General features: G+C 39.6%; 1 protein-coding gene across 1 annotated transcript; it reads right to left on the reverse strand.

Moving 5' to 3' along the window:
* Window positions 1–897: 897 nt before the first annotated feature.
* Window positions 898–2,551, reverse strand: LOC104160423 (heat shock transcription factor, Y-linked-like). The gene is made up of 2 exons (XM_009698538.1): window positions 1,997–2,551; window positions 898–1,353 (listed from the first exon to the last, which is right to left on the reverse strand). The coding sequence occupies exons 1-2, from the start codon at window positions 2,549–2,551 to the stop codon at window positions 898–900; spliced, it is 1,011 nt and encodes a 336-aa protein (XP_009696840.1).
* Between the last annotated feature and the right edge of the window lie 19,317 nt (window positions 2,552–21,868).

A 21,868-nucleotide genomic window follows, 5' to 3' on the forward strand; every position in this document is an offset into this window, starting at 1 on the left:
CTAAAGCCAACAGAGGCAAAAAGATATTTTAGGGAAGTGATGTCTTCAAATTTGGCATTACAGACTGCCACTGTGAAGCACAATTGATGAGTGATTGCAGCGTATACAACTCACACAGTCATCTTGAACCTGTTTCCTGCATGAAACAGAGGAATAATGCTATAGTGCTATTTATTTCTAGGTTAAACTCTCTGTCACTTCCTACTTCTAAAAGGGTATCTTTTCCTTATATGTCAAAAGAACAAAACCTAATAATTTGATTCCTCTCTAAGATCAGTTGGAACCTAATCCCATTACTGACCTCAATAGTTTCACTCTTGAATTCATTAGGAAAATGAAGGAGATGGTTTCAGTGCTTGATATTTTATTTCAAGGATTGCTCGTCAGCAAAGGACTCTGGAACTGGAGTGACTTTTTCCAGACACTCGATACAATACAGTAAATTCTAAATCCTTTTCCATTTCTGTTTGCTGGTCAGCAAGCCCACACCTTCTCTTCAATGAAACGGAATCAATGTCCCTTCATTTTGGCCTGTTGCTGTGCTCTCATGTTAGGGCCTGGGCAGGATTCCACTGTAAAAACAGGACACGACAAGTGGCAGAGGCTTTGTACCCAGACAGTTTATTGGAACACTTACGAGACTCTATTCCCTTGGACTACACAACTTCTAAGAGGGCTGCAGAAGGTCCCTAGCATGCCCTGGGTGGGGGTCCAAGGCCAGTGCCTGCCCGTCCCCTGTTTGGACCCCAAGTGCCAGTCGGGCAGGGGCAGTGCAGTGGCCTTTGGCCCTGAGGTGGCCTTGGCATAGCCAGAGCAGTGGCTGGTGCCAGCACCGCTGTAGAGGTGGGAGGTGCCAGCCCTGGTGGAACGTGACTGTGGGGCACGGCCGGCGTGGCATCACCTCGTCAGGCAGCAGCAGAAGCAGCACCCTGGGTGCCAACTGGGCTGGGGCTGCTGTGCTGCGGCAAAAAGTGCGGGGGACAGACGACTGGGCTTCTCCCCACCTCCTGCTGCCACAGGGTCTGCGTTTGTCAGAGCAGCAGTGCGTGCGGATGCAGAAGCACATCTAACTCGGGTAGCTGCCGTGGCACGTCGCTTGGCAGGTGCTGTCTTCCTGGGTGCAGAGGTGTGCACATCCTCCCTTGGACCTGCTGTTGACAGACCGCTCTCCTCCTCACAAATGGTTTCCCATGCAAGCTCAACCTCTGGTTTTCTTTTCCAGCAGAACGCATGTAAAGTGGGGTCCAGTGTAAATCCTGCTGATGTTTGATTCTTTGGACAAAAGCTTTGCTTATACTTCATTAGTGGATATGGAAAATGTCTTCTAAAATTTGGGTTGTAGTAGAAGTGAAGCTAAAAAATGCAAAGGAAAAGAGTTAGCTGCTAGCACCTTGAGACTAGAAACCACAATGACAAGAGAACTAAAGATTTTAATTGCAAAAGAGAAAGGCGGATGTTGCAAAAGACTATCGGGAGAGTTCCAAACCTGAAGTTCTGGCTGAATAAAATGGTCGATACAGGCCTGTTAAGTAGTAACCAGCCTTGTGGTTTTGTCACTTGGTAGTGGAAAAGTGTAGGCTTTTCAAAAGCATACAAACTGATTTAGAAACCCAAATAACATTATCTTTCAGCAACTGGAGCGTGGAATGAACACATAGGTAACCATATGGTGCTGACATGTACCAAGGCATACCAAGGTATACCAAGGCACACAGCAAATACCTCCCCACAAAAAATCCCAGAACAATGAGAATATTTTTTCATTTTATGTGTTGAAAGTAATTGGAAATAACCAATGTGTATTTTATCAGCATTTCTGCTACTTAGAAATGCTACCTCAAAATCTCCTGAACACAAGTCAAGAAAGAAACGACAATCAGAGAACATTGACTACCATCCTCATCTCCAGTGTAGTAAAGGCTTATTTCATCGGAACAGAAATCTGCCCCCCCAGAAGGTTCTGAGAGTTAGTTTGCATGTAGCAGATCCAACGTACCTCCCTTGCTGCTTCTTCTGCTAGCAAGTCATCACGTGAGCCCGATTTTGGAACGTCCTGCAGCTTTCTGGTGAATCCATACAGATGGAGCTGATGAGCGAAGCTTCTCATGCTCTCACTTTCAAAAATTCTCAGATGTCCTCCCCTTGCTAGTACTTCCTCTTCAAACAGTTCTTCATGAATCACTACACATTTGCCGTCATCACCCCACCAAATGGACTCAAAGCGATCGCTTTCAACAACATTCCAGAGCTTCTTCATAAAGCTGAAGCATGCAGAGTCATTGCCTTTGCTAGAGCTCTCCTCAGGTGGATTCAGATGCTCTCTTTTTGACCAGGGTTGCTTAGCTGAAGTTTGTAAAGACCTTTCTTCTTCTGGAGGTCCAAAGGCAGCGTCATTAGCTGCTCTTTTGTCACATGTTGGATGGAGAGAAGAAGTTGAGCCTGACAAATCAACTCCCTTGGCCAGAACAGAATCACATGAAGTTTCCAAAGAGGAAAGCTCCATTTTCAAATCTTTTTTCTCAGTTTGAGTAAATTTTTCAGTTGAAGCCATCTACCTTAGCAGCTAGATGGCTGATAGATGTCCTGCCAGACAGCCAGCTGAAAGGAAGTCACCAACTGACTCAGAATCCCAACGGAAAATTCTCAAACTCACTGTAACACCCATGCTGCACTGCCATGACATCACAGAGCAGCATCCATTTCCTAGCAACACGAAGCAGCAAGTCGTTGCTTTTCATTTGCAGATTTTGTGTCTCAAGAGCCAGAAAGTAAATAAAACTGCAACGAAATTTTAGATGTAGTGATAGGACAGTGCTGTGTTGCAACTAGTACCTGGTCCACAGGGAGGGACAGGGAGGTTCATCCAGGCTTAAAAAAAAACAAAACCCAAACAACTTTTAGATAATAATTATACTGTACAGGACAAGAATTTTAAACAATATATTACTGTTAAAAAGTTCATATAAATACTTTACAGACAATTGTGCAAAGAAACCGTTAGGAAGGTTCACACATTAGACCACCATGTATCTCTGTGGACAAGAAGTAGCACAAAGCTGAGAAAAATTCAGCCAGGAGCCATCTGAGTGTCCTCTGCTGCAGACCATGTTACAAACACAGAAGTCTTCAACACCTAGCTCACTACAAATGTGGTCTCCACCTCTGGATTAGCATTTTTAAAATAATTGATTTTATCTGGCACATTTTTGTAGGAAGTTTATTTCCACCCGTGAACCTTAACTGAAACCTTACTGAAACACTGGCCAATGCCCAGGGATCTTTAGCTTTACTGAAAGTGGGAAGGTTTGCAAGTTTGTTAGTTTGAAACTGAACCTACATAGACAAAGTTTTCATATCCAGTGATCTGGGGCTCAAGCTTTGGAGATGAGCAGGCAAAGGTACAAATGGATGCTGAATTTGTGACATTTAAGCTGGTTTGTAATAGGAATTTTTATTGCTTTTGTGTTGCCTTTTTTTTTTTGCATTACATCACATCAGCCTTAATAGCCAGAGCTGGATACAGGGAAGCCCAAGGAGACAGTTGCCTTAGTGTTTTTCGGTGCATAGTTTAGTGCCAGAGAAGTGGCAAAGCAGACACACCTCTATCAATGAAGTGGGAGGTAGGAAAAGGAGAAGTGGCCATAAATGCATCTTATTCAGCATTTCTGTAGTTCTCAGGTTGCTTCACAAGTACTATTTAAATAAGCCTTCTAGCGCATCAGTGAGGTACCTGTAAGAACTGTGCAAATAGTTCATTTTGGTTTGGTCATTTAACTGAAAAATTAGAAGTACCTTTCAGAACAGTGAACTTACCCAAAATGAAATGTATTCCTTTTGTCTAATCAAAGCACTTTTTTTGATACACATGAAAAAAATCTTGGTGTTCAGTACTCATAATAAAAGAAAATAGAGCCAGAAGTTTTTAAAAGTAGGCAGAAAAGATAAAAGTTCTGCTCTTTAACCAGATGTGGTGATTACAGCTCTCTAAGTGGACATGGGCATGTTCCTGCTTAACATGATAACCAACGAGAAGTAATCTTTACAAAAAGTATTTATAATGTTCAAGCTTAATAATTCACTGTGAATCCATTAAATTTACAAAGGTGATTTAACACCATCAAGGAACCATTCCTAAAATACAGCAGATTAAGAATCACATGTAAAAAGATCACTATTACGATACCATAGTAAATTATGAGGATCCAAGGATTTTTTGTTATGTTTTAATATTCTTGGTACACACGTGTACCAAATCAGAAAGCATGCTCTGTGCTGTAGTGATTTTGACAGCGGTTTAGAATGGGTGAAAAGACATGTTATGTCTTTCTGTAATTTCACTAAAAAGCCTACCTTTTATGAGCCTTTTAAAGGAAACTAGCAATAGAAGTTTCACTAATTCCCTTTTTATTGTGTTTCCAGCAGCAATAGTATTTAATTTGCACAGAAGGTCTTGTGCAGCTGGATTCCTAGTGGTGGTAGATTCATGCAGGCAGAGAAGGAAGAGGATGGCAAGCTCCTGTCTCTTAGAAATGTTAGGACTAGCCAATGCAAGACTGCTCAGCAGGATGAAACCAGCTGGGGGTTGTGCTGATTCTGCTGGTGACAATGCCTGCAGGATCCAAGCAGCATCTTCAAGTCTCCTCCTATCTGGGACTGAATCTTTTCTCTGTGCAGCAGCCACTGACATGCAGAGAAATGCCAATTGTATCATGCTGCACCCCAGCTTGTAGATACGGCCCAGAACACAAGCTTTGAAAAACATGGCTTATCTTCCTTCAGTGTTAGTGTTAAAAGCTTATTACCTCACTTAAAGTCAGAGGATGTGCCAAAAAGTTGCAACAGAACATAATATATGGGTAGCAAAACTTCCCAACATTAATGTAAAATGTTCTGACATGCTGGAACAATTAGACCAGCTCAGCTTTTGCAGGTAGGCTGGCAGAACAGACTCATCTTGGACAGTGTTAATGCTGTTAGGCAAAAGCACTATTTTATGAAGAGATGACATGAGATATTAAGTTCAGATTTGTATTTGTCATTGTGTTTTAAAATTATTAAAGCACCAATGAGAAGCAATCTTTATAAAAAGTATTTACAATGTTCAAGCTTAATAATTCACTATGAATCCATTAAATTTACAGAGATGCTTTAATATCATCAAGGAACCATTCCTAAAATACAGTAGATAAAGAATTACACGTAAAAAAAAAATCACTATTACGCTATCACAGTAAATTATGAGGATCCAAGGATATTTTAGTTATGTTTTAGTATTTTTGGCCCTGTTACAACTACAGTAAAACTTGCATGAAAATATCACATTGTTAAGCACAGTGTGAAACCAGTGATGGGGAAGTGGAGAAACAGAAAGCTTTAGTTGATCCTGGTCTGAATATCCCATTTAGCTTTGTGACTTTTGATAGATTATTTAGTAATAAGAAGATTTTATTATTCATTGAAATACTCTGAGTGTGGGTGTATGTGTGTGCATAGTCTTAAATACCCAGTGTATGATGCAGAATTTCTTAATTTGAAAGCACTAAAGTAAAATGCTTTGATGGATATGCAAGAGCTCCATTCTAAACCAGACATAACGCAAGATTTTACATTGTCATTTTATCCTTGTAACCTAGCTACAAGTTTAAAATCAACCTTCAGATTCCCCTAGATCTACGTACAGAGCTTTATTCACATTGCTCACCTCAGCCAAGAAATGAATCTAAACCAGAATGTGCAAGACCGCTGGGTTCACTGAACACGTATAAGCAGGTATCGTCAGGTTTAAGAGACAGGAAAAGAGGCTGAAGAGGGAGAGACTAGAGTGACACAGACTATTAGCATTTTCTTTTGTAAAGACGCATGTCCTCACTTTCCAGTTAAGCAGAGAAGGAGCTTACTGCTCTAAGAGTTTCCCCTCAGTGGATAATTTTTGCATAGTTGCACCATTGTACAGGGTGTTTGCTATGCATGCTAAGTCTGCCCTGATGAGCTCTGCAGACGTGCCCATGGCAGAGGTGCTGAGGGTCGGGAATGAGATGCACTGCCAGAGCTGCACTCGCAACTCTCCGTATTCAGGGCACGTGCTTGTGTTATGCCTCCCTCCTGCCAGGGCACTTTGGTTTTCTTAAGTAAAGCAGCACATTCAGCTATCAAAGGGAAAGTGTGAAGGCAAAGAAAAGGCCAGGAAGTTCTGATGTTTAATGAACCCTTCATTCTGTATATACAGCTTCTCATGTAAACTGAGTATGTGGAGGAATCCCATGGAATTCAGACCAGACAGTGCGTGGGCTAAATCGTTGAGCAGGAAAGTAAGCAGAGTGCAAAAGGCTTATTCGGTTATCAAATCCAGTCCCTTGTTATTGTGGTCAATCTTATCCTATAATTCAGTTCATAAATGGATGTATGATCCCATCATAAACTGATGTATGATTCACAGTAACAATTTTGTTGTGAAAATGAGTACGGGGGGAGGATTAACCTGTTCTAATTTTCTGTATGACCTTAGCATTTGGCGTGAAGGATGCAAGAGAGAGTGATAACCACCACTATTCCTTCCTCCACAATAAACTTGCATGAAGTAGGAGGCTATTGCTTGCCAGTGTAGACTCTAAGAACCTGAAGAATAATGATAGGTCACTCTGAATATGAATAATGATAGATCACAGGGTATTACTTACCCTAGTTCTCCATTGCTCCCCTATACTGGGTAGAAGAATACAAGAGGTGTTTCTTCTGGAGCAAAAGTTAAATCACCAGGCTTTGAGCTGTGTAAGAATCTTTAGTTCTGTGAGACTGAAATGCCAGCATTGTACTTTTTTCCTTATATCCAAGCTGAAAAAGCAGAACAAGCAGAACACTTGCCCCTTTGCAGTCTAAGAACTAGTGAGAACTCAGAGTGACTATATTATTTGTACACTCTTTGCCTTCTCTGAGAACACTGCTGCAAGATGGTACCTAGATTACAAAAATTGTTTAATATTATATAGACTATGTTGGATCATGTGACAGAAGCTCCCACCATGAGTAGGTGATGTGATTCAAGAGTGGGGGAAATGGGCCAGTGCCTCAGTTCTTGCTTTCTTGTCGTGGCACTGCAAATGAGCTGATTCCCATGCCTGTGGCTGGGTAGAGCCATAGAATATCCCCTATCCAGGGCAAAGGCATAGTGCAACACCAAAAGTTATACTGCAACCAAAGAGATGATTACAGCTGCCGTGTATGTGTCAATCCAGCTAGCTTGATGAGAACCAAGCAGCCAAGACCCAGCAGCACAGCCTTTATTGTGTGATATAGCTGCCAGAATAAGTAGCCAGTGCCCATCTGCCGCATCTTGCAGGCACTGAAGCCACTGTTTCCATGACTTCATTGTCATAGGTACACATCAAGGGAGATGAGATGATGCTCAAGTATGCCTGCACAGGCTGCAAAAAATGCTCTCAGTATTGCACAGACATCCCTACAGCTACACTCACCCTTTGCAGAAGCTCAATATACCACCCACTCCTCCTAACTCTTAATTCCTGAAACTAGGTTTTATACAGGATTTGAGCTGCCCACACAAGGTTTTGTTGATCCTCTTCTTAGGAGAGCATTTTGCTTATATTGAATATACATAGGAAAGTTATTGACCCTGTTATTATTGATGTAAAAAACTTTAGAAAGCCAAATTGGTCTCTGTAGATCTTCAGCAAGAGACCTGCCTATGACTGATATTTTTACTTTTACATGTAACACATGTAGGTGTGTTTGCTTTGTATTTCATAACAGCATAGAGTACTGCACGTACTACATGTTCTGTATCTGTATGTAACTAGTACTGCAACCTCTGTGCGAGAGCCAAATGCCATCCAGAGACCAGACTTGACATATATTTGTCAAAACAAGAAAGGGAAAGCAAATTTCAGCATGTTGGACAAACTGTACTTGCCTAAAATGTGAGGTTTTCTATCCCATGCTATCATACCTGTATCCACATCCTCAATGTCCAATTTGAGATATCCACTGTAATAAAAGCTAATAATGAGGCACATTAAGATTAAGTTAACTTAGCTGAACAAATGAAAATGTGGAATTGCTATGAATCCCAAAGAGTAAATTCAAGTGTGGGTATTATTAACAGTTGACACCCCACCCCCTAAACTGTGAATGGGCACTTGATCTTCACACCTGGGAAGCAGGTTGGCCTTGCGCCACTCCCTGCAATGGCTGGGCATAAGTGTGGTTAAAACAAGTCCATCAGAGAACTGCAGAAAATTAGTTTCCCAGGCTGTTTCATCCTGTAGCCTGAAGGCTTAGATTAACAACCTGTGTCTAAGCAACAAACTTTGGATCTTCAAAGGCTGTGGAATCCTCCCCATAGAAGGCTTCAGAGCTCCACTGCTTTTATCAGTCTGAGAAATTCACCCTGCTTAGACTGTGGGTTAGATTGAATTTTTATCCAGAAATGAACTGATTCATCTGTAACATTTAAAATGAATAATGAAAATATCTTCTTGGTTAAAAAGAAAAGTAGTAGATTTTGTTTCTCATAAATGCATACTATGTTGATCATTAGCTTCATCCTTCTCTGAGGTATGCCAATTTTGTGTTGCGAGATCCATGAGAATCCCTAATAAGTGGCAGATGGTTTGTGGCTGCTGTTACAGGCATATGTCAATGAAACACAAGGTCTGTTTTGTAATACCAAGGCACTAATCCTACTTGCTTTATTAATTAAATGGAATTACACAAGTCAAAAAGTAAGCAAGATTTGGCTGTTGCAAGGAAGTTATTATTGTTGCCTAAATGAGAACTCCCTATGGGAGTCATATTCTACTTTCATTACACTTACAGTATCGGACTGACTTCTATTACAGAAGTGTGCCTGTGGCTAGAGTACTTTCCCATGTTGGAGGTAGGTCTTATCTCTAATTACTGACCCCATGTCTTGAACCTCATATGTCAAATGAACCCAAAGTAAACTGATGCAAGGGCTTAACATGTTGACCTTTGGCAACCTTTGTCCTTGCTGTTGGGAGTAACTGTTAAAGAATTCTTCAAGAAGATAGTGATTCTTAATGGCAGTGCGTGCAGTCATCACAGGGGTCAATGATGGCTTTGCTATGGCTTGACCAGGAAGAGAATAGAGTCCAAGCCTTGATATAAACCTTTGCAAAAAATAGTGCCAGAGGAATCAGGTCCAAATTGGTGGGTAGTCCTCACAGGTGATTGGATAGGATAAGAATCACCCATGTTCAATGGAAAATGAAGGCTTCCCTTTCTCCACTATCCAACTTGCAGAATTAAAGTACTCGTTAAACACCAGCTGATGTTTGTTTACACAAACTCGTACATACAGGTCCAACATTACTTACCTGAACAGTTTCCCTGCCGTGAGTGCTTTCAGGGCTGTGATCAATCTGGGAACAGGTAACAATCACGAACCAGTGCAGCACAAATGTTTATGGTGTCCAGATGTTCCTTCCCTAGGCTCAAGCATTAGGGACTGAGTGAGCTATCTATAAGTTATAAGAAGATTTCTCAATTTTAGATTTGGCAGCTTTCACTGTTTATTTCTGTCTTACATTTGCTTGTATCATTTAAACGAAGCAGCGTTTTCAGGTAATTGAGACACTTGGGAAAATTGGTATTAACAAAATCTATTTTTCTATGTAAAGTATTTGGCAGAAAATGACAAGCTTTCACATACTTTTTTATTTTCTAAGTGCTTTTAGCTGTTATTAATGAGGGTTAAAAAAATCTCTAGTGTGAACAATTGGCCGTTCACCCAGCGTAAAATGACTGTGGCTGTATTAGCTCCTGCCCTTAGGGAGCACTGTAAAGTCTTGGTAAAGTATCACAGGCATTTTGGCAAGTACAAACAAAAAGAGAAGGCAAAAGTTATAAAGAAGGCTTCTGCCAAGAGATAAGCTTGAAACTACTATAACTACTATAACAGGAGCTACTTGAGTGCTTCCCCAGACTGCTGACAGGAAGGATATGGAATCACTGAGGACTTGATGCTATCTCTTTGCTGTGAGTCTGGGGACAATCCAGCAAAGTTTAACTTCCATCTTCTTTTATGCCAGCTAAGTGCAATCTGAGAATTTTCTATCCTGTTTAGGAAGTATTTGTGATTGGTTGAAAAATGGAAAACCTAAATGATAAATGGCTATGAAATAAACACATCCTGGAAGTAGAGCAAGGGTGGTTGCCTGGAAGACTGAAAAGGATCTGGAAGGAAGTCTAATAGGACTGACCAGATTCCAGCCTGGCTTCTGCCACATTTCCCTACCGGGCCTGTGGTACTTCCCTGTGTACTGGATCCCCAGACTTTGGCATTTGTGCCTTGTAGCACTGCCCTCCCCACATTCGGTGCCTTGCTCCACCAGGGAGTTCGCAGTGCTAATTTAGCTGAATGGAGACCTGGGGGTGGACGTTGTTCTCCACAAGCTTTCATAGCAGATGGAGTAGATCTCAGGCAATAGGAAGTGTCAGAGGGAGACATGTATGGAAAAGCCTGTATTTAGCTTCCATGTCTATTTAGAGCTGCAGCAGAGCTCAAAGGCTGAACTTTATGTGTAGACAATGATTTTGTCCTCCTTTCATTTGAAAATGTGTTCATTCAGTGGGAGGCCTCCATCTCAGGTATTCCTGGGGTTAAGGGTGTCTGCAGTGACAGCTCCTACATCCAGGAGAATGTCCTTGCCACAGCATGCTATTTTGGGTGAAAGCCTCAATTCTTATTGAAACCAGGTCAAGAAAGAAAGAATTACAGATCAAAAAATCCTAGAGGAAGCCATGTTCCCTGCTCTTCAGGAAATGTCTCTGGGACTGTTTCTTAGAAGACCTAACATGCAGATGTCCCGGTGATGAGGGAGCAAAGCCCAAATCGTTCTGCTCAAGTTCCTGAGACCACTTCTCCTCCCAAATCCATGACTTTCTTGTTCCCTGGGTTGCCTCCAATTCTGCTACTCAGCCTGCAAGTAGCAGCAGACTGAACAGAGCAGCTGTGGGACTCATCAGCTAAACACTCTTCCACTTCCATGGCCTAAACGGTCAGAGTCATGTCCAATGTAGACTTACTAAAGGAGGCCACACTAAAAAAAGAGAAATTCAAAGGATGACTCATGTCCTCACTTTTGTTTGATGTCTAGAACATTCAGTAGGATTTCAGAACCCAGCCTGACATGAGCCGCTGTCTGTTTAAAGTGATTTTCATCAAGTCTGTCTCTGATCTTTTTCATGAGAGCATATATATTCTTTCTTAATATACTGTAATGCACCTTTTCCCCTAACAAGCTGTACTTACTGCTGGGCAATCAAATGGAGTCAGAGTAACCTCTTCAACCATCTGTCTTGAAGACATCTTTTTGTGCATTTTATTAACTGGATGCATTCATTAACATTGTGGGATATTTTGTTAGTATAAGCAAAATAGAATCATCAGCCACCAGTTACTGAAGGCATTATGAGGCATAGTTTATGAATCTTCCATGGATCTGACTTAACGTGTAGCAGGAATTAGGTGAAACAATCCAACTTCTTTCAAGGACTACTTCATGGCACACCTTGATTACATGTTCCAGCTCTTTCATTTATTTGTTCCATATAATCAAACAATTGTTTCTAAGACAGCTGAAAACATGCTGTTGAGTCAATTCAGCAAGATGAATGGACTAAAAACTGCTTGTTGTGGTTTAACTCACCCCATAGGCAGCTCAGCCCCATGCAACCGCTCGCTTACTCCCCCCACTAGGATGGGGGAGAGAATTGGAAGGGCAAAAGTGAGAAAACTTGTGGGTGAAGATAAAACCAGTTAAATAGGTAAAGGAAAAGCTGTGCATGCAAGCAAAGCAAAATGAGGAATTCAGTCACTACTTCCCATCAGCAGGCAGACGTTTAGCCATTTCCAGAAAAGCAGGGCTCCATCACATGTAACTTGGGAAGACAAACTCTGTAACTCTGAATGTTCCCCCTTCTTCCTTCTTCCCCCCACTTTTATTGCTGAGCACATCATATGGTATAGAATATCCCTTTGATCAGCTGGGATCAGCTGTCATGGCTGTGTCCCCTCCCAGCTTCTTGCACACCCTCAGCTTACTTGCTGGCAGGGCAGCATGAGAAACAGAAAAGGCCTTGATGCTGTTCAGCAATAGCCAAAACATTGGTGTGTTATCAACACTGTTTTGATCACAAATACAAAACACAGCACCCTACAAGCTGCTATGAAGAAAATTATCTCCAACTGAGCCAAAACCCGTGCACTGTTACACTCCTGAGAAGTTTTTGTTAACATTTCATTGCTAATTCAGAAAGATAAAATAATTTCTCAATTTGCAGGATTATTTCTCTGCATGGGTAATTTCTAATCTGTTGTTTATAGGATGTTTTAATAACTGTATGTCAGCTGTTCAAAGCCAATTTTAACAGAGGAGGGAAATCATTGTACATTACCTCAAGACTATTTTGTAGTTTCATATGTTCCATAAATGGAGACAGATGTAAATAGCTGCTGTATTTCACTGCAGGAAGCAGTGACCCAGACAGACTGACATAGGCTGATGCTCCCTTTGTGCTATTTCCAGTTGTCAAATGGTTCCTGTTCTGTACTTCTTACTCTATTTACCCTTCATTTTTCTAGACTATCTCTTTTTAAAAGCTACAGTTGAATTTCAAGGGGCACATGTTCTTAACATATTTCACAGACTACTTTCCTATTTGAGAAAGTGCTCTGGAACATTGAGTCCACTTGTAAGATTTTAGAGGAATACATTATCATGCTTCAAGCACTTAGACCCATTCCCATGGCATATTGGGCAACATCAGTCTGGTATATCACCAGTTCTAAAGCTTATCTTCAGGAGGAAAGAAGGCTTAAGCAATTGGGCCATCTGTGTATCTATTTGTGTTTCGTCTCTCTCCCAGTAATTTTTTTAACCCATGAGCAAATTTCAGCTCAATTTGACAGAGGGATACAGGTCCATATAATCATACTGCCACAGGTTTTGTCAAAGTAGAGGATTAAATAGAGAAGATGGGTTACAGAATTGGAAAAACAAAGACAAAGTCTGCAGTATGATTATTATTAGACACCAGAGAACCAACATAAACAGCTGCTAATGCCTCCATTGGATAAAAATATTTCAAAACAAATATTGATGTTGGTGTCTAAGAAGCTGCGATTAAGTGTGTGTCCATACATACATTATGGTCCACATCCACATATATGTCCACATCCCATTATTTCAAATATTTCTTTACTTTGTAAAAAAATAACAGACAGAAAGCAAAGGAGAGTTGTCTGACTTAATGACCTGCCTGCATGGTCATGATGTCTTTATTTCTGAATGATATGGAAGCAATAACATGACCATTCGCAAGTCCAAATTCTGTAACTGGCATCAGGCAAGTTAAAACTGGAGAGCTGTCTGATGGGTTTGATTTCTGACTCATTGGGTATTTACATTTTTTTAGGATTAGATTTGGTATCAGATTGCCATGTTGATGTTTTCAGTTCCCTATGAATCAGAAAACCTTCAAAGAATTTTTTCTGAAACAGTGACACCTGGTGCTTTGAAAATGATACACAATTTCTGGGTCTTGCACTTTCTGACTGAAAATTATATTTCCAGTTTCCCTGCTATTTTTTTGCTAGTGGCCACAAAAGCCATCTGATTTGGGAATCATCAGTAGCAGAGATCCTAGCAGCCAACACTACAGTTGGCCCACACAACAGGGTTGTCTGTCCTGGAGCCATATATCTCCTCTCAGATGGAGCTTAAAAGAAGAACATGGCTAGAGCGGCTCTGGAGCTTGGGGAACACTTGCCTGTGGAGAGGTGCAACAGCTGGGGCTGGGTGTAAACTACAGAAGAGCAGAACATTGAAACTCAGGAGTTAGTGCAGTCTCTGAACATATTGGCAGAGCTATGAGGTCTCTTCAGCATCAACTCTTAGGTTTACTGCAGTTAATATCCATCACTTTCTGATACCTGAACTAAAGCCCTGAATCCTGGCAGCTGGACCAGGACTTGCAAACTTGAATACCAGAAATAAAACCTTGATGAATATTGGAGCATGACTAATTCAACAAAAAACCTCATCCAATTTTTGGTACCCATTGGCTTTCTGCCTACATGCATACTGCCAATGTTGCCACTAATAAAATTCCTGTTAGCATTGTAGATCTGCTTTGCTCTCTACTGCATATGCTTTGGGAATATCTGATAATTCAAAGCATCAAGGAAAAATGTTAATTATTGAGTACAAACTATTTGAGGTGCTACACTGCCATGAGACCTCCTTTCCCAGATTTCTCTGTTTATTATAGGCCTTTTATATCCATAAGTGAGCAACAAGGAGGTGGGTGGGTATTTTGCAACTTACTCTTGGCCAAGATGTTCATCCTTACCAACTGAAATCATTCTGTTCTCTCCTAACCTCTAATTTGAGAAGCTAGGAGGAAGTGCACCTTTTTAAGAGCTTTTTTTTATTCACATAAAGTCTAGCAATGCCCACAAAGCTTTGTGTAAACTACAGATGATTACTGATCCCACCAGTGGGCTCTTAATTATTTGAATTTCAGAACATGATCAAGTACTTTGCTGGATGAATGTCTGTATTTCAGACCCAGGGCTTTTCTGGGTAGAGGTTCTGGGCAATTCCTCTTTCTTTACTGTCTCTAGCGATCTTAACAGAATGAAGAAATCTATCGCACAAGCAAGGTCACTAAATTCGTTGCGTGAGGTTAGAACATTGCCTGCAATTTAAGGAAAATAATATTTGTTTTTACTTGGAAGTGTTCACAGGTGAATCTCTTCCAAAATATCTAACACTAAGCTAGACACTGTCTGCAAGGAGCTGTGTACAGTGCTGCTCCATTCTGGTGCACTGTGCTCCTTATCTTGCTCACTGGTTGTCAGCTCACTGGTGTTCACAGTGCTGTATACATCTTACCAAAGGATTTTATAGACTCACAAGTTAGGAGTGAAAGGATAGGCCCACCTATATCTATGCATGACTACATGGGGTATCTGTTCTCATTCACATCATTATAACTTTGCCCATGGTGACTAGAGCCCTTGTTCACCTGGAGAAGTTGTATTGTGAAAGGAACTTATGAAATACTTCCAGCTGTCTCTGAGCTCTACGGCTTTGTTGTTACTGTAAAATGCCAATTTTCTCTCAGATGTGGAATCTTGAGTTTGGAAAAGAAAGCTGTCACTGTGTAACCAGATACATGAGCAAGCACTGTTGTTCAGAAGCATCCGACCAAGGGAGACTTCCAAATCTTGTGTTGTCACAGCCATGTACATGCGCAATTCACTGTCTCTCCTCACTTCTCACACAGTTGCTCATTATCTCTTACATGCCCATCAAAGTAGAATAATGTTTTCAATCCAGTCAGTTAGAAACAACACTGTTGGAAGGAAACCAATTATTTGTAAGAAAGAATTAAACACTGGCAGTTACCTCTCTAGAATATGATTGTTGATGCTTGTGGATAGTATTTATAAGAAATGTTAGACCAACATAGTGTAATAAAACAAAAAATAATCTAAAATCCTGATAAGGGATTCCAATAATACATTCAAGTGCAGAAATCTTGTTTTCCTGCTGCATAGTCACTGTGCCTCTTATTATACTTGGTGTGTATAAATATATAAGCAAACTTTCACCACTCCAGAAATTGCATGTATGTCCTGTCAAATAGCATTTGATGTTTCAGAGGAAGAGTTGGGCCAGAAGTGACATGTTACTCATTGAAATGAAGGACATGTCACACACGATTTCCTCTTCATGTCAGATTGAGTCACTTTGCCCCACTGTCTGGCATGTGAGATCTGTCAATGGCAGTGGTTCCTATTTCATGCACAACATCTGTTTGTAGCTCACTGGTTAGACGAGCAAGTCCCAATATCATCCCTGCCAGCTGTCTTATGTACTATTTCAAACTGCTATGAAACATGAGGATAACTGTAATATGGGACGTGACATGGGCTATGCTCATTTGGCTTTGCTCATCTGAACCTTTGACATTGTGTGGGGTTCCTCATCATGGCTTGCTCTGGCTCTGCTGTGGATTAGGCTGTGTCTCAAGGAGGTTATTTTCAGAATAAGGGAAGGATGTGTTAATAGTCTTGCTGTCTTAACATGAACAGATGTGAAAATTGGCATGATGCTGAGATGGGGCATATAAAAAACAGAAATAGAAATTTGCATCAAACTTTGGCTCAGCAATAATTCTGGGAGTGTAATTTTAATCTAGTCTAATTAGCCTAATTTCTATGACTACTGATTTTTCAGCACATGTCTCTAAAAAACCATGTTTAGGAAAATAGTAGCAAAACTTGCAGTTGTCACAGCAGATGCAGCACCAGTCCATCTAAACAGGGAAATTGGTAGATTCAGAATTTGATACCACTTCTTGAGAACAAAATTATGGGATAAACAGCAAATACACTGACATAAATTCTTGCATTATTTTTGTCTGTTATGAGATGAAGTCAAGGATTATTCTCAGATGTAAGCAGGATATAAGCCAGGTCTCTGGTTGAGACTCAGCACTTTTTCAGCATCATTATGGAAGTGGATCAATTCCCTGTGTTTTTCTTGGCCTGTAAGGCCCAAGATGATGTAAAGTTCCACCTAGAGTAGGAATTTTTCCATCCTCCTGTTCTCCACTGCTAGACAGATCCTTTGGGAAATGTAATTCAAGAGTTTGTAGTTTTTTGAGTCCTGGGTGAGAGCTCCATGAAGAGCTCTCGTGTGAAATTTGCTTTCCCTGCTCCCAGGCAGGATCTGAACCTCGTGACTGCAAAGGGGCACTACATGGTGGGTGTATTACTGGGACAGATTGGGAAAGAAGATTTGGTAGTGAGATACGTCAGTTCAGCTTAAATTCCTTGTGATGTCAGTTTTGTAGACTCACCCAGAAAAGATGATGGGCATATTTAATAAATCCTCAAATACATAAATAAATAAAAATGATCATCTGAAGTGCCTGAAATATTAAAGAACATTGATAAATAAATTACAACATTTTCAACTTGGGTCTCTTTATGAAACATGTTATTAAAATGGCTGTAACTATATTTTGACTCAAGAACTGGCTGGTGGGTTTAATCTATAATTTAATTTGCCTCAGAAAAACATAGCAGCAATGAAAAAGGATTGGTCAATGTCACATGATATTGTATGAATGTTACTGATCAATCCAATTCTTTACCATCACATACATCACTGTAAAATGGTGAATTCCTTAACTTCATTTCTATTGCCCCTGATTTACACAATGACAAGTGAAACAATATTAAACCTTCTAATTTCTCTTCCTGCCATTGCTCAGAACACCCGCAGATTTCATTCAAGGTTTCGTTGAGCAAGGATTGAAAAGAAACCCCCAGGGTCTGGCCGAGGGAATAAATAACTCTGTCATCTGGGAATATAAGTGAGAAGACAGGATGAAATGTCTACTGGGAATTATTATGCAAAACAGAAGGAGTGCAGAAGGCAAAACAATATTAAAATTTGTGTGTTTTAATATTATTGTCTTTTTATATTTTAAAGGCACGATATAAAAATAAATATGACGAAGGGATAAACACATCTAGCATAATTAGCATGAAAATTACACCTCATTTGTTCTCTGGATATTGCCTTATCTGGATTATAAATGACATGTAGATACAGTACAAAGTGAAATACCTCAGAATATTAAATTCTTTTAAGATGGTGGCATGGAGGCCTTAATGTCTTCTTTTATTCCTGACTTTAATTTATTGTTCTTGTGTTGTCAGCAATAACCCTTCCACAAAAATGCACTCTCTATCCCTGATCTGAGCTCTGCCAATTTCTAGCACACTGTCTACAGCAATAGCTAGCACGGGGTGACAGTTTTATGTCAAGTGGAAATAAGAACATGTTCCCTTACCATAATGTTCCCAGATAGAAGCTGAGATAGTGCCCATTCTTGTACTTTATGAAGTGTCCAGCAGAGATTCATACACTGCAAATTGTAACAACTCAATGTTATTAATGAGATGCGTTGGAATTCATGATGACATGAGTTTTGATACAAGCCTTGAAAGAAGATTTGGTGCTCTGAATGATATTTGGTTATTGTCCAGTGACCCAAATCTGGGTAGCTGGGCATTACCCAAGACAGTGTTTCATTGTCTGAGGTAGTGCGTAGAGATATGTTTTCAGAAACATCCATTTAACACTAAAAGCGATTATTCACTAGCGACTGTCTGATAAAGATCAAAATACAAACTGCAGAATCTAAGGGTCTGGTTTTGGTTTAGAAATGCTCTGTCCAAACCTGTTAGAGAGCCTGCACATGGCACTTTGCTTGCTGTCTTTGGGACTCATTTACATCATTCCAGCCAAGGAAAGAATCTCTTTGACTATAGTGGAGTTTATATCACCTGCCTGACAGCCACCAATTCTGTCATCTTCCATTATGAAATAACGCATCTTTGAGAACTGACTTCCTCAAGCTCCATTTAGAGGTGTTTCAAGAGCTTTTTCTTTTCCTTTGTTCAAAGCTAGTGGGGAAAACTCTGGAGTTGTCAGATGCACAGGTCTATTGTGGACCCTGGGCTTTTAGTCAATGAGATAAGTTTTTTTTGTTTGATTCTCGAAACTATAACAGAGACATCTGTGAGGTGATATTTTCCCTCCCCCAAACACCAGCATAAGTGTGTGTACTTATTTTAAGAAAAGAGGAAGCATATATTACTGAAAATGACTCCTAAAAATGCTATCAGAGTAAATAAAACCAGTAGAAGAGGGAAACAGTACTTTACACAAAAGGTTCCAGAGGGCTTTACCTGAAAATTTCAATGACATAACTATTTTAAAAGCCAGCTGGTGCTATTACTTTCCTAACTTTCAAAAGAAGAAAAAGAGAATAGAAATGTGTGAGGAAATAATTTTTCTCCATCTGAATACAAAGAAAAATAAATATTTGAAATATTTATGGCAAAAATGAATGGTATTCTAAATGCTATTCTAGCAAAGCCAGTTTATTTTGAAAAGTTTCAGTAAGTGGAAATTTGAAATAGATCTGGACTAGAAATGGACTAGAAATTTTGAAATTAGAGATATTGCAGGTTCTGAAAAAGAACTAAGTCTGTTGATAGTACAATGTCTGAAAAAGGACGGTTTAAATTATATGCCCTGAAAACTCTTAAACTGCTTGTTTAAAAGCTTTTGATTTAACCACAGTACTTCTTGAAATTCTTTTTACTTAGGAACTTTTATAGCTGATTATACCCTACAAATTGTAGTCCAGGAACTAAACTAAAATTGCCAGACAGTTAAGAGAAAAAGAAAATGTATATATAGGACCTCTTTATTTTTCCATAGTGATTTAACAGTTGAAAGTTTACATACATTACACTTAAACTGAAATAAACTCATTAAAATCTCAGCTTGAAGGATGTGGGGCTGGAAACTAATCAGATATTTGCAAGAATGTCTCATTATCAGATATCTTGGATTCATGCCATATATTCCTTCAGTACCAGATAATTTTCAGAGCACTTGCTACCCTGTCCAAAATCATGTGTGATTTGCAGTGGAATGGAATTTGTGTAATTAGTGTTCTCTCCATTCCTTTCCTCATATTTCACATTATTATTTATGCTCTCAATACAATAGAAGCAAAATTTCTGCAATAACTTTCTGTTTGTAGTTGTTTTATAGAACTGAAAAAGCTTTTCCCCCAGAATCTTACACACTGGTCTCTTTTCTAAATTTGAAAGAAACTCTAAAGATCTGCAGCTGTGATATCATAAGATCATACAAAATAACTCTAGAAGGGACCTTGAGAAGTCATTGAGTCCATCTCTTCTCCCTTAGGCAGAATGAACTATACCTAAAGAATTGTCAAGAATAATTTGTCATTCTAAGCTGTTCTTAAAAACCTGAAATGATGGTAAGGCTACAACCTTACAGGCTAATCCCATTCTTAATATTCATACCATTGAAACATTTTCCTTATGTTCAACTTAAATCTTCTCTGTAATAGTTTAGAAGTCCATTATTTTTTGTCATATGCACAGTGGGCAAGAATAAAATTGAGGTCTTTCCTCTTTGCAGCCATCTTCTCTGTCTGAGGGTCTTCTAGCTCTCAGCAGTCTTCCGTGAAATCTAAAGCAATTTTTTTCAACGTATGCTCATAGTGTTAGATTTGCAATATGATATCCAGACAATTAACATTTTTTACTGGTTAACAGGAATCAAGAAACCACGTGGAGATGAGAAGATATTTTTTTAAAGCCTAGGATAAAATAATAGCTTGTCTGTGCCAATGATATTGGATTAGTTATATGGTGAATTTCTGCATTTCCTATATTATGGCACTAATCTTGCTGCAGAGACATCTTGTGAACTCTTGGGGACTTGCAGCACAAACTCCTTTGAAGCAGCTGAAAAATTTGGCTTGTTCTTCACTCCTTCTACATCCAGGACTAGCATCTGCTGGATGAACAACTGTGCAAACGAGGGGCCATCTTTTCAGGTTTTACAGTTAATGATGTCACCAGTTGTCACCTACTCTGTGAAGTAGGAACTGACACTAACGTGGTAGAAACGGCTTTTGAAATATCAGGAGTACTATCTAGATGTAGCTTTAGCTTAGCACAGTATCCCTTGTTCAAGATTTATTTATGGTTTCCCTTTTGTTAAATTTGACTAACAAATCTACGCAGTGTAAGGATACTTAATGTAAGACCTTGGAGAACTCACTTGTTACAAAAATTTGAACTCATTTTTAAGAAATTAAGCTGGATAATGAAATGATAATGTCGATGTTATTATCCTCCATCACCATAATTTTAAAACTGAACTTAAAGTCTACTTCAATTAAAATTGTTGCACGGAACATAAAACCAAAATGCTATGATAGTGGAAACATTTAGACATGCACATAAGCTTTTAAAAAAGTTCCCAGACACAAGAACAAAGCTTTTATTAATTCAAAGGGTAAGTCAGCCGAAGTGATCTTTGTAGATTAAAATTGCTGGTTGCACATTGTGCTAAAGAGGACAGATTCATCACAGAAGGTTGAGCACAATAAACCAGAGAACGATCAGGCTTGAAAGAAAATGTAGTAGCATTTTAACAAGTAACATAGATTCTCTATGAGGCCAAAATGCTAAAAGAGTTAACAGTGGGCTTTTATACAAATGTTAAACCAGGAACAAAGACTGAGAAGAGATGCATCTATATACCAGTATTACATACAAATTTCACTCTGCTCTCTGAAGTCTTACTTGTTGTGGCATAGTGAAGACCTACATCATCCCTAAATTACAAATGTTACGAAAGACAGCATTTCCCACTGCAACTTGTGCTCACCAACAAGAATGAAGTTTTATAGCAGAATCCTGGTTCCAATCTTGCTCTTTTTAAGGAAAACAGTTAGTAATCCTTGCCCAAATAATACAGCCTCTAGTTTCCTTGTGAAGACTATTTTACAGGCAAGTATTATTTTCTTGTAAGGAATTTGCACGCCACTTTCAAATCAGATGTTCAATCTTGTACACAAATACTCCTTTTACATACTTGCCTGGGTTTATAACTTTCCCAGGTCATCATTTATCTCAACTGCCTATATGTAACCCTTGCCTGTCCCTTTCCTATCCCCCCAGTGTGTATTAGATAGGTAACACTTCTTAAGATGCAGGAACTGGAACTAATAAAATGGTCCCCACCTGCAGAGCCTGTTGCTGTTATAATAAGGTAGCGGCGGAACCTGTGTAGCAAGTACATAGCTGCCATGTGTTTGGACATCTATCCATAAACTGTTGTCCAAATAAACAGCCATGAATACTAGTCTATATAATAGCTGGGTGTCTGGAGACTTCAAAAGAAGAGCA

This window comes from Cariama cristata, unplaced genomic scaffold (genome assembly GCF_000690535.1).
Source record: "Cariama cristata isolate BGI_N322 unplaced genomic scaffold, ASM69053v1 scaffold6404, whole genome shotgun sequence".
In the NCBI taxonomy this organism is placed as follows: Eukaryota; Metazoa; Chordata; class Aves; order Cariamiformes; family Cariamidae; genus Cariama; species Cariama cristata.

Excerpts from the sequence above, each read along its gene's own strand:
- LOC104160423 (XM_009698538.1), bottom strand. The coding sequence starts at position 2,551 with ATGGCTTCAACTGAAAAATTTACTCAAACTGAGAAAAAAGATTTGAAA. Across the intron at positions 1,354-1,996 it reads CAGAAGAAGCAGCAAGGGAG|CTTCACTTCTACTACAACCC; the intron begins GTACGTTGGATC and ends TGCATTTTTTAG.